The 13367-nt window shown below is 40.2% G+C and overlaps 1 protein-coding gene across 1 annotated transcript in view; it reads right to left on the reverse strand.

The window, feature by feature from the left end:
* The window catches only part of tgfbr2l (transforming growth factor beta receptor-like), a 15587-nt gene extending 2918 nt beyond the window's left edge, over window positions 1–12669 (reverse strand). The window contains exons 1-5 of the mRNA XM_024287310.2: window positions 12405–12669; window positions 6295–6451; window positions 2721–2932; window positions 1819–2534; window positions 1580–1717 (exon numbers count right to left, since the gene is read on the reverse strand). Coding sequence (XP_024143078.1) covers window positions 1580–1717; window positions 1819–2534; window positions 2721–2932; window positions 6295–6451; window positions 12405–12453 — 1272 coding nt within the window. The 5' untranslated portion in view covers window positions 12454–12669. The remainder of the gene's footprint in view (window positions 1–1579; window positions 1718–1818; window positions 2535–2720; window positions 2933–6294; window positions 6452–12404) is intronic.
* Between the last annotated feature and the right edge of the window lie 698 nt (window positions 12670–13367).

Below are 13367 nucleotides of genomic sequence, written 5' to 3' on the forward strand. Positions count from 1 at the left end.
TTTCTTTGCCCTTGTCTGAACTATTTTTTAATATTCATGAGCACACATTATAAAATAGCTCAATCTGTGAATAATAGCGGAAAAAAGTTTTAGTGAAAACTATTGGTACTTCCCCAACAGGCCCAGGTCTAGGGGAAGAAATACTGAAGGGGACAGTAACATAAAAACTGGACCCCAGTAGGAGTAAAAGGAACACAGTTTATTAAATATTCAAAATCCTGTGTCCTGAAAGAAAGAACCAAATGAAGTAATTAGTGTGCTAGTTCAAACAAAAAGACAAACCAAAAGGGATTGGAACCTTGGCCAAACAAAAAATAAGTCAGGGAGACTTCTGACCCAGCCATGTAGATCCTTGGAGTCAGCAGCTCCCTGATAATGGCTGTCTAACCAAAACTAAATAAAGAAAACACATAAACAAGGTCTGCAAAGTAAGACTACCAAGGTCCAACCCCAAACTAAAATAACAAAACCAAGCAGGATAAGACTGCTGAGGACAAAGAGGGGAAAAAGTACAAAACAAAACCTCAACCTCAAAACCTCAACCTCAAACCCTCAACCTCAAAACATCAACTTCAAAACATCAACCTCAAAACCTCAACCTCAAACCCCCAACCTCAAAACCTCAAACCCTCAACCTCAAAACATCAACCTCAAAACATCAACCTCAAAACCTCAACCTCAAACCCCCAACCTCAAAACCTCAAACCCTCAACCTCAAAACCTCAACCTCAAACCCTCAACCTCAAACCCAGCTGCCTTCTGCTCTGCTCCTTGCCTGCCTTGGTGTGGCTTCTTTTCTCCTTCAGAATCTACTGGAATTATTGTGTTAATGGTTGAAAAGTTACAGTATGTTAAAGATTTAGTGTTTAAGCGTCTCTGACGACGCTTCAGGTGTTAAAGGATTAAGTCATTTTACTGCAGGAATCAATGGCTGAGTCCAACAATCAAGTCTTGTCCTCACGTTCCACCACCCTGCCTGTTTCCAGCTCTCCCTCCATCTGCAGATTAGTTGAAGCAAGTGTTTGTTTCCGTCTAATGACCACGTCTGATCCAGGTAATCAGGAGCAGGGCATGCTGGGAGAGCTGGAAGACAGGCAGGGTGGTTGATCTCAAGAACCAGGGTCGGGTGTTCAGCTCACCCAATGACTGTATAAGTAAGTAATGGACATAGCAACTCCTCCGTCTCGTGTTGCCTCTCGTCCCATAGACTTCCATTGAAAAATTGTTATTTTTCTGTCATTTTATTAGTCAGAATAACCACTGTTGCTCGTTAGCACGTTCTTTCTAATCCAAATTTTTTATAAAGATATTTTTTCTTTATCGCAAGTTATGAACTGACCAATCAGATGCCTCAGTATAAGCATGTGGCTCCTGCTGACGGCGTCTCCAACGTTTGATTGACATATATCCCCGATCTGCTTTCAGTGGGAGGGGTGTGGACTTTGAACAGGTCGTAACAAGCTCACTCATGATTGGTGACAGTAGTTCCTCTAAAAGATGTGACTTTCCTATGGGCATTTCCTACGGGAGATCTCAACACTTGTTATGTCCAGTTCTTTTAAACAGTCTCTGAGCTCACCTGTCCGCTGTTGGCATAGTCATCCACTGTGAGGGAGATGTCCAGCCTTAATGCCAGCCCAAAGTCACACAGCACACACTGCTTCCTGTCCTTTACCAAAATGTTGCTGCTCTTCAGGTCTCTGTGGGCAACAGGAACCTGTGGCCAAAGAGAGTAAAGAATTATCGTAAAGGTATTTGAGATAGAACTAAAGAATGTAAACATTGTTATGTTTGTTCAGAATGCTAAGCTGGGCTTACCTTTGGTGCTCCATTGAGCTGTGTTTCACTGTGCAGGTGAGCTAACCCGTTAGCTATGCTACTTGCTAGGGCAACAAGCTCTTCCCAGCTCAGTGTATTTGCTGTGAGGTATTCCTGCATATTTCCAAGGCTGTAATGGGCCAAAACCAGCCAGTAAGTCCGGAGAGTGTCACTCGGCAGGCCTCTTTCTTCAGCTGCCAAGAACTGGACCAGGTTTTCATGTTGCAGTGTGGGGTCAGACAGGATGGAGCACTCGTTTCTCCACGAGGCGTACTCCACGTTGGGAAACACCTTTACCGCCACAGTTTCGTAGTCGTCAGCGCCACCCTTGTCGCTCTGCAGCATACGAGCCCTCCAGACTTCAGCAAAGCGCCCCTTCCCCACCACGTCCTCCAGCTTGATGGGCAGCAGCTCAGGTGTCCGGTTACGGATTGTTATGATATTCGGACATCTGCCTTTGGGGTTAGAGTTCATTGGTTCAACTCCAAGAACCACCATGCCACCTCCTGCTTCTCCACATGGATGATCCAGAACTTGGTAGAGTTCAGGGGAGGGCTTTGTGGGCCAATCAGAGCGAGATGAGGGCCCTGGTTTGTCTGGCCGGCGCATCCTGTAGGAGTAGAAGGCAGCGGTGGCGACCATGGCAACCAGAAGAAGAGGGACTAAACTGACGATGACTACGGGGATCACATCCTTACTGTGCAGCCTGGAGAAACCTGCAACAGGATAGCAAAGGTATTGATCCATTTTCACAGAGAAAACGGTTTTACACCTGAGGCGTCGTCGGTGAATGAAGTTGATCATGTTAATTAAAAAATAAAAGAATCAAAGAACTGTATATGTGAGGGTACACAGATCCACTACACTACATATCCCCCAGGCTTCCTTTAGCTCATGCTCACCATTGACTCCCTTGTCAAAGATGAGTTTGTCGTTGCATTCTTGTTCGCCCTGACAGCCGCAGACCATCATCACGCCCTCATCTGCCGGCTGTGGGAGCATGTGACACTCTGTGGAGGTGAAGTTCAATAACAGGCGGGGGTTGACGCCTTCCAGTGGCAGGTTTGGATGGCGGCACATCGTGTGCACTGTCATTGTTTCATTGATCTTCCTCCTGGAACAACAGAAATACTAGATATATAGCATTACCTGCAATAAGGAAAGTGTAAATGCTGTAAGCTGAATGTGGCTGCTAAAGATGCCAGAGCAGTTAGTGGAAAATGCTGAAGCTGAAAGTTTGCCAAAATATTAGCTACATGCCAAATTAGCCAAAAAAAAAAAAATGGAAACATGTCTAAATTAGCCAAAAACAGCTAGCATAATGCTGAAATGTTAGTTAAACTCCAAATAAGCCACAAAAATGGAAATATGTCTAAATTAGCCAAAAATTACTAGCATAATGCTAAAATGTTAGCTAAACTCCAAATTAGCCAAAAACTGAAAATAAGTCTTAATTAGCCAAACATGCTAGCATAATGATAAAATATTGGCTAAACTCAAAATTAGCCAAAAACTGAAAATAGGTCTAAATTAACCAAAAACAGCTCGCATAATGCTGAAATAAACGCTAAATGCCAAATCACCCTAAAACACAGTAGCTGCTGAACATTTTAAAGCTTGTGGCTGAAAGAAAAAGGCGAAGTTTACACGTTTCAAAGTGCAGGGTTAGGGTACCAGTACCAGGTTTAGATACTGGTACCGGAAGTGGAAACGGATGCCGTACTAGATGTGGTACAGGACACATGCCGAGGACCAGTGTGGTACCGGTCTCCAAGCACGGTACTGGTACCCTAACCCGGCACTGGTCATTGGGACGGGTCCAGTACCATATTTGGCACTGCATCCTGAGGGTTGTGGACCGCTGATTTTACGTACAGCATGTCAAAAAACGACGAGTTGGGGACATCCAAAACATCAAAAAGTGACGCGGAGCAGTCCTTAACTAAATGTCAAAATGTGACAGCTAATGGGACTTCCAGATATCTTGAAGTTTAAGTCCCAAATGCCCTTCATGTGTTTCTGTTAACAGCTCAAGAACCAGCTAATAGGTTACTGGTGATGGGTGGTAAAGGAAAAACAGCACAGCAACATTTTTAACACCTTCAAGTCAATTATCCTCATTTACCCCAATTACCCAATTTCCCCAGTCCCACACAAACCCATAGAACCCTCCCATTTATGTACCCTGCAAACTATTTAATACTGGCACAGATTTAAAACCTTCTTTTTAGACTTTCGGGATATTTTAGCAAGTTTATTCAAACTATTCATTGCTCTTCACTTCTCCAACCTTTTCTCAAATTCAGTTTTTGTCTCACTAAAAGCTAAGACATCAAAATAGGGAAATTATCTTTAAAATTAGTCAAAATCATTCTGTTTGTTATTAGTCAGAGGAATCTTCCTCAGATAACACAAACTTGGAGTATGAAAGTTTGCAGATTTCTGTCCATTTAGATCGTTTTCTGTTAGACTGCCAAGTGTGCTGCATCTGAAAGGACCAAGTGATCTGAGGGCAATACAGGATTGCAAAACCAAGAGTGAAGATTTTAAAAGAAACCCTGTAACATGAGATCCGTTTAAAATGTGTGTATCTGCACACACTTGTGAATAATGACTACAAAAATGGAAAACTTTGAAGGAAACAAAAACAGATTTCTAGAGAGAAGTACTGGTCCTAGTCTAAAGCACCGAAGAGGGAGAACTTAGTGAGTACACAATAAGTTCATACAGTTGTTTGTGACGTTCTCTAAACCAATAAAACAAAAGAAAGGAGCACAGAAAACGTAAAGTTCTGATCTTCTTGAGTGTTTCTGTTAAAGTATTAAAGCAGGAAGACGGTTGAATAAACATAAAAGTTTATTGAGTAAAAAGCAAAATTCCCCTTAAGGGGCGAGTGGTTGTGTTGTCGTAGAGAAACATGTCTTTACAGCCCTGGTGCTGCGTGATGGGATCCTGGTGGGCTGCAGCACGAACTCCGTGACTCTGATTTCTTGAATAAACCACTCCTTCTTTTTCTTTCTCTGCTGTCAGTCCCTTTTTATCTCTGGTTTCCTGCAGAAAGCTGGGAGGGTCAGGCTGGCTGACATAAACAGGAAATGAGAGGTGGGTTCAGGCGAGGCGAGGGGGTGAAAGGACTGCTATCCAAACAAAAGAACCAATCGGCACAAAGTTTGCTTTGAAAAGGAGATCAAGGCTTCAGATTCTTCTTGAAAGATTACAAACATACTGCATCAACTCAGTGAAGCCCTTCATCCAGCTCAGCTGTGCTTTTCAGAGGGAAAAAATGATTTTTTTCCAACTTTCTTTTTACCAGCTGATTGAAGACAGCTGTCAATCAAACTCAAAGTCACTCTTTCAAGTTATGAAATCTCCTTTCTGATGTTTTACAGCCCTTTGTTGTGGGAAAATACAGCATTTTCCATCAACTCAAGAGAGGGATTACTATAAAATACCACTGGAATTGAATGCACAGTTTAACCACAAAGATACACACACAATCACACACACTAGACTTCAGAAAGACGGAAAATGAGAGTAATGTGGAGTCCTTCCAATACCACAACGGCACTAAAAACACTTAAATCTGCCTCAATAAACACAAACATGCACAACTACAACAAGGAACTAGATATATATGGAATTACCTGCGATAATGCTAGTGTGAATGCTGTAAGCTGAATTTGGCTGCTGAAGATGATAGTGCTGATAGCTGAAGATGATGAAACTGATCGCTAAAAAGGGTGAAGTTGATAGCTAAAAACACTGAAGCTTTTAGCTGAAAATGCTGAAGTTGATAGCTTATTAAAATATTAGCAAAATGCCAAATTAGTTTACAACACTGGGAAAATGTCTAATTTAGCTAATACAGCTAGCGTAAGGCTGAAATATTAGCAAAACTCTAAATCATCAGAAAAAACTGAGAAAATCCTAAATTAGAAAAACAGCTAGCATGTCGCTGAAATATCAGCTAATCTCCGTAACAGACGAAAAAAACGGAAAAAAGCCCAAATTAGCCACAATAGCTAACATGTAGCTGAAATATTAGCTAAATTCCCAAACAGTCTAAACACTAAAAGAAGCCTAAATTAGCTAAAATAGCTAACATGTAGCTGAAATATTGGCTAATCTCCAAATTAGCCTAATAAAAGAAAAAAGCCTAAGTTAGCAAAAATAGCTAGCATGTAGCTGAAATATTAGCTAAGCTCCAAAACAGACAAAAAACTGATAAAAAAAAAGCCTAAATTATGCAAAATAGCTCATTTAAACTTTCTAGCAGTAATCTCCTAAATGAGCTGAATAGGTGAAGTGGTTGAAGAGCTACGGATGGACAAAAAATGTACAGTAGAAAAATGGATCACTATAGTGTGAATGCTCCACAGCATTCCCGCGTGAACCACTCCAAAGAAAGGCTTTGGCTGTTAATCTTAGGACCCACTGGATGAACAGAAATGCTTCGTAAAATGTCAGAAGTCCAACCATATGGCGATGCAGATCTCCTCTGTGAAGGAGCAGTAGGAGGACAGGTTGCAGTTGCTGAGGCAGACGTTGTCGGTGCACACCGGAGTGGACGGCAAACACCATTTGCACACGTTGGCTGTGAGGCTGCTGAAGGGCTCCACCACGACCAGGAGACCTGAAGGCGAGGAGACAGATATGTGGCTTTGAAAAAGCTTAAAGGAAACCCTTAAAAAAAGACTTCAAAGAAAAACACAGTGAGCTGTGTCAGAATAATGAGTTGGTACTAGTATGACGATGCGGGGGTTCTTTTTTATGTGGTCTGCTTCAACCAGGTTTGATGTTGAGCTTTTTTAATCAGATATAATGTTAATAGGAAGATAATCATAGTAACAACACAACAAACACGTTGTATTGTCAGTTAAACGAAAGTGTCTGAATAGATGACAACAACATCAACAGTTGTGGTCACATGTTTGTTGACACATGTTGTGTGTGTCTGTGCACAGGTATGGAACAACATGCACCACTTCAGGTGTGTCACACAGGCAGACGCTCTTCCAGATGTTTCTCTTCCCTCAAACTGAGCTGAAGATTGGAGCAGAAAACGGAAAGAGTTGACGGGGACGTGACAGAAAAGTGAGGGAACCAAACACAAAATCATACGTCTGTTAGTGGATTTTTGAAACAATTGACAGATCAGAAACTCACGACAATCACAGACTTCAGGTTTATGGTTATGAGCGGGCTTCTTTGTACCCAAATTCTACTTTATTAAGAAGAAAAAGCACATAGAGGGGCCAAATGTATACAAATTCTAATTCATTCTCTGGAAGGAACACAAGAAAACTAAAAAATAAAGCTCAGAAGGAGAATCAGCAACAACAAATAAATGTTCAGGAGACACTAAAAACTGGAATCTCTGCAGGAACAAAAGGACTGAGAGCTGTCCATGACATGAATCACATATTTTACGGAGTTGGGTCATATTCTTCTTCTTCTTTTCTTTTTAATAATCTAAACAAACAATAACTTGAGGCAGGTTTGCAAACTGCAACAATTCTTACAGAATGTTTGTGTTCCCAAGAAAATAACAACACTTTCTAATGTTTCCAGATATTTGGGGAAATTTGCTTCCAGATCATTTCCAGTTTACTACAGTGAAACTGTTCAGTTTGTCTCCAATTTGGTCCAGTTGAGTCAGGTTAATGTCAAATTCCCAGATGATCTCGAGAGGATCTGGTGGCAAGATGGCGGCTGAAAACTAGAATTCTACAAGATTTCAGAGTTGTAGCTACTTTTACTAGAACTTTATTTAGTCTTCAAGATTAGTTTAAAATGTGTCAAAAGAGGGTATGCGCTTTACTAAAGTTTATTAACAAAAGCGTTGAAATTTCTAAAACTGTTAAGACTTTTACATTGGAGCTTAAGCTCCAAACCAGTTTACGTTTGACTGCAGTTAGCTTGAGCTAAACCCTTACGTGATCAACGTGGATCAGCTCTGCTGCACACAAAAGCAGCAGTTGCATATCTGTGAAAAGCTGCTTTAAAGTGTTGTTTACCAGAGCTAAACCGCTTTTCTCTGCAGATCAGCTGTTGACACCAGGTCCAGTAAAGTGGGAATTTTTACTGAAAAGCTTTTCAGACAGATACTCTGAGGCCGTTCATGTCTTTTTTCTTACCGTTTTCAATTTTGAGCTGAGATTTCTTTACATGTAAACATAAAAAAATACCACAAGAACATGTTAAAAACACAGTTTTCTTTGGAGTGGATCTTTAAAAGGTTCAAAGTGACTGACATTAAGCAAAAAAATAGAACTTATTTATTTATTTTCATGTCTTGTTGCTTTGAATGATCCAGAAATATTTTTTAAAAATCTCAAAAGATGTTTTAGAACAGTGCATCACAGCTGAACTGTATGTCGGAGTAATACGTGACTTTAGTAAAGATACACAGCAATGGCACACTACATCTACACACTGTTTCCATCACTTCACACTCTGAAAAGTGAATTATTATCCTTTTAGTCATCAGCTCGTCAGTGCTGATGGGAAACCTTTCACACGTGGGAATTCAGAATCTGGTTCACGTTCAGGGTTGGATCCCAAACCTCATTGGTTCACGAAGAGAGAGGCAGCAGTGTTTGTGTGTGAGTTTGTTTTCCACATGGAATAAATTGAATCCAGAAGTGTGCAGCTTAAAGTGCCAAGTTCAAACCCAACACTCTACCCTCAAGAGCTCATGGGAAATCTGGCTGCGAGCTCTTCATGAGACAAGCTTCCTCTCAGCTGCAGGTTTATGTCGCTGCTCTTTCCTCACACGGCTAACAGACCCTCCCTTACCTGAACACTGAGACTGATCATCACTACAGAGCCAGTTCTCTCTTTAGCTCTTTAGTCATGTATTGAGATATTACCTACACGAGAATGCAGTCTATAATTTATGACATCACCGTTTATACAGTAAAAATATAATGACTGTTTTCTGCTGACATGGCCTCTGAAAACGCTGACAGTGCAGGAATCAGGAAACAAACATCAGGATGTGTGCTCCCAGTGTCAGCGCTGTGACTTTTTATGGAATGAATCTGTTAACCATCACAGAAGTACAGCTTTCTGAGCTGTGATTGGTCAACTCTGAGTAGAACCTTCACAAACAGACAGGAAACACAACTGATGTTTGGTTGAAGACCCTTCACGTCAAAAGTTTATGTTTTATGTGTTCCCAGCTCGTTGATTTTTTTGACGTGCTGGCTGTTCCAATTTAATCAAGGCTCCCCAACCTCCTGGCTACAAACCGGTATGTAAACCGCACCCGTATCCTAAGCCTAACCTTAGCCTGGTTTTCACGTGACGTCACACATCGCCGGATGTTTAATGTGTTGCTTCCAGGTTGTTTTGTTTAGAACGGCAAAGCTGACAGCTGAACGCTTTTAAAGCAATTTTACATAAATAATAAAGGGTAACCAGAGTAAAAGTCAGACAATTCCAGCGTGTCTGATATTAAAGTCAAACTTATTCCTGTTGTGATGTTTTCTACTGCGGTCAGTGAGCTGCTGTTAGCTCAGCCGTGGTTCTAACATCACTCCTCTTTGTTTTTGATCAGAACTGTGTCTGATCTGCAGGAAAATAAAGGTAAAAATGATCAAATTAATTGAAACTGTTGCCAAAAATATGAAAGTGAATACTTCAACGTAATGTTATAAAATACGTTCAACCAGAGAAGATTTTTTTTTAACTTGGCTGCTCTTATTTTGAAAGTTGAAACTACATATCTCAATAGCTCCTCTGAACATTTTTACTAAACCAAACCATTCCTGTTTTTACAATTATCCCCTAAAATATCCTGTAGAACAAGTACATTTATCCTGGGAAGAGATTAAAATGCGTACGGTCAATGCAGCGATGTGTGTCTTTGCTGAAGGAATTAAATGTGGAAAACATGAACTTCTATCAGCTTTTGTGCTCATCGCACTTAAAATACATGTGAACAACATCAGCCAAAGGAGAACCAGTTAGAATAAAATCTGCTCAAACGAAAGGTCAATATTTTCAATAAAACCTCAAATATTAAAGGATTATTCAAATTTGTATTTAGATTTGTGAACGATCTAAGAGAGGAAATGAGATTACAGTTCAGCAGGACATTCATGAAACAAATATTGTACATTTTTCTGTTGAAACAGGTAAGGTTACCTTTTATTGTTTACATAAAAGTGTATTAAACAACATTCAGCTGTCAGATTTGCCGTTCTAAATGCAAACGCCGGAAGTAATTTTTTTTTTTGCCGCCATTTTGTCTGACGTCACCGTGAAAAGGGTCTATGTAGTTTTACAGTGTTCAATAAATGTTTCTCCTGTTCGACCTAAGGTGTGTTTTGGATTTTGGCCCCTTGTGCGATTGAGTTTGACACTCCTGATTTAAGTCAACCAAATGTGTCCAGTCTGAACACATTGTAAGTAAAATGATGAAATGTTGGAGCACATGAACAGACTCTTCCTTTCAGTGCCAGTCTCTCTTTTCTCCAGTGTCTTAACCAGCGCCAGGAGCCTCTGTGTGTGCGCTTATTCATCGGGCTTTTCTCATACACTCGCTCTTTGTTAGTCGTGAGATAATAGTCTGCCTTTAAGGGGGAACCACGCAGTGAATGATGCTAATTCAAAGTGTTCAAGTCCTGCAGAGTTTTCTACATGCAGAAACATTTGTAATGAAAAAATAAATTAACTGGAGCCAGAACAGTACCGTGGGCAACCACAAGGTGGTGGCTGATTACTCAACCCTTTAACACCAGAGCTCCTATGTTTATGTTCTTTGATTTACTGTAACTTTTCAACTTTTCATTTAAAGTAAGTTAAAGATTGTTTAAGTGTCACCTGAGAAGCTCTTTTTATCAGACTTTATAGGGTTGATGACCATTATTAATAAAGCGAAGAACAATGTTGGAGCCCCAGAATCTTTATATTTGTGAGTTTTTTTGTTGCTATCTTGAATTTTTCTTTCCGCTGAGCTGCCAACTTGTGAACGTTACATGCAGATTTATTATCCAATGGCAGCTGAATTGGTTAGTTTGTTTTGTTGCTACATTTACCTAAAATGCTTTTTCTACTTTGCACGTGTGCCAGGTGTGCAGGCCGGATGCATGGTTACACACAAACAAATAAATGCATATTTTATGGGCTTCTTTACTCCAATCATTCTTTGATTTTTTACAAGTGTTCCCAGTCGTCTTTTTAGTATTATTAAGCAGATTTTAGATAAAATCAAAATTTGTGTGGTTTTGTAGGACGTAGTTTCTGCAGAGCGGCAGGAGTTCATTAGTAATTCACCTCTAAATTGTGGGTAGGAATGTTGGTGCAAAAGTAAGGTTGCCCAATTCCAGTCATCCATCAGTTTACACTCTCTCCCACTAGCTTACAGCCCCTCAAATTGCCAGTGCAACAAAAAGCAAGCGAGCCATATGTACTCTTTAGATCCAGATTCCTGCTCAGACGAGGAAAACAAAGACGTTCATGGATCTATTTGTCCGTGAGTGGATGGCGCAGAGCAGGGAGCTTGTGGCTCGCTGTGGTACCTTGTACGACACATTTAGAAGCTTTTTCCAACTGCATTTTTTGTCTGATCATGATTCACAAAGATTTGAATATAGAAAGACTCAGAAACACAATTCTAATTTTCTTTAAATATTTCCTCTATCATGAGAACGATTCTACAAAAGCATGCTAAAAGCTCAAAAAGACCTCACAATTTTGAATGGGGTTGATCTTTACCGAAAAATTAAACAGTTTAATAAATCAGTTTTGTAAACAGAAGCTGCATCAAATGCAGTTGGAGGAATTACAATTAGAAACTGCAGAGGTGAATAAAATCGTCATAAATTCCTGTGCTGCTGACAGCTGGAGCCACTGAGGCGGTCTGTTTCAACCATACAAAAATGTTTTCTCATTAGCTTTAAATCTTTGTCTTCATTTTTCCCCATTAAAAACCTATATCGCTCACATTTTTTGAGAAAGTTAGTGCAAAGTTTTTCTGATAATGAAGCTTTACCAATATAATTTAAACTGTATAGATAAGACTAGTTGTCATTTTAAGTTAAAGCAATTATTCATCTAAAAAGTTCATTTTTTTATTAAACTGTACAGTTTCCGTTTTTTTACTAAAAATATTAATTTTAAATCAATAAAACTATTAGGCCTACTAAAAATATAATTTTTTAGTATGACTCTTTATTTTGCTGAAAGAAACGTGTTTAAGAGTATTCTAATCACCTTATAAGGGCTGCTGTCTAAAACTAATTTAGAATGTGTCTTTTGCAGCATCGTCAGGTCATCCCACTCTGATTGGAATGTCAGTCATTTATAATAATGATAGAAAGAGATCAACACTTTCTACTGTAAACCGATCCAATCTGAATAGATTAGGACAGAAAACACTTTGTTCAAGAATGCTGATAAAACTTTAAAGTCAAACTTTGTTAACTCGTTTGCTGTTTCTGCTTCTTCTTTTCCCGTTTGGAGCCTGTTTAAACTGGATTTGACTGAAGTTTGTTGTCATAAATCTCTTTTCTCGGAACAAAGCGGCGGATCGCTGGTAGGCTGACTCCGCCCGCAGCGGCGCCCGCCGCAGGACTCACCGCAGGCGGCCACCAGAGCCGCCAGAGCCGCGGGTCCGCTCCGGGTCATGCTGGGTCCGCCGGTACCTGCGCGCGCGCGCTCGCTCGGTCCAGGTGCGGGGTGTCGGTCGGTCTAACGGCGTGCGGTGTCAGCAGGGCCTGATGGGATGTTTGCTCAGAGAAGTCCAGATGTTTTTCATCCAGATGTGCTTTGGCCCCGCCCACACCGAGCAGCTGCGAGGAGAACCGCGCAGAAAAAACTAAAAGTTATTTGGAAAAAAACGGCCTTCGTTGTTCAGCTCGCTCACATGTTTGGAGCCCTTTTCTCAAATTTGACCTTTTCTGGATTATTTGTTCTGGATTATAAAACCTCCCAGAAAATAGTTTTCTACAATAAAACAACCAAGTTCACTGTTTCTATCTTAATGGAACCTGAATAAATGAGAATCTACACTCCAATTACTATATATGCCACTTTGCAACAGATTTAGATATGTGCAATAATAATAAATGCATCAATTCAGCTCTTGTGTGATTATTATTATTATTATCCTCAATATAATCTTCAAATGTGTGCTTTAAACCAAATGAGCCCAGTCCCACTTTTCCTAATATATATATGTATACACAACAGACCTTATTTTTAAAATTCTTCTGTTACATTGATGTCACCATGGGTTAAGACCGGAGCCTCAGGTTGCCTACTGCTCTCTTAAGCCTCTTTGGCTTTTGAGGAAAATGCTAATTTAAATAAATGTCAATTTAGTTAATTAACTAAAGCACATATTCCAATATTTGCTGCAAAAACTGTGTTGTTGTTGTTTTTAAAAAGATTTTTAAGACAGAATTTCACCTCTTAGATGTGGGTGGGACTGTTGATTTGGAAGTAAGTAACCCTCCGCTGATATCCCATCATCCTTTTGTTCACACTCTCTCCTGTTAGCTTATGGCCCCTCCACATGCCCAAGCTAACATTAGCCTAGC

This window comes from Oryzias melastigma, linkage group LG21 (genome assembly GCF_002922805.2).
Source record: "Oryzias melastigma strain HK-1 linkage group LG21, ASM292280v2, whole genome shotgun sequence".
Taxonomy (NCBI): domain Eukaryota; kingdom Metazoa; phylum Chordata; class Actinopteri; order Beloniformes; family Adrianichthyidae; genus Oryzias; species Oryzias melastigma.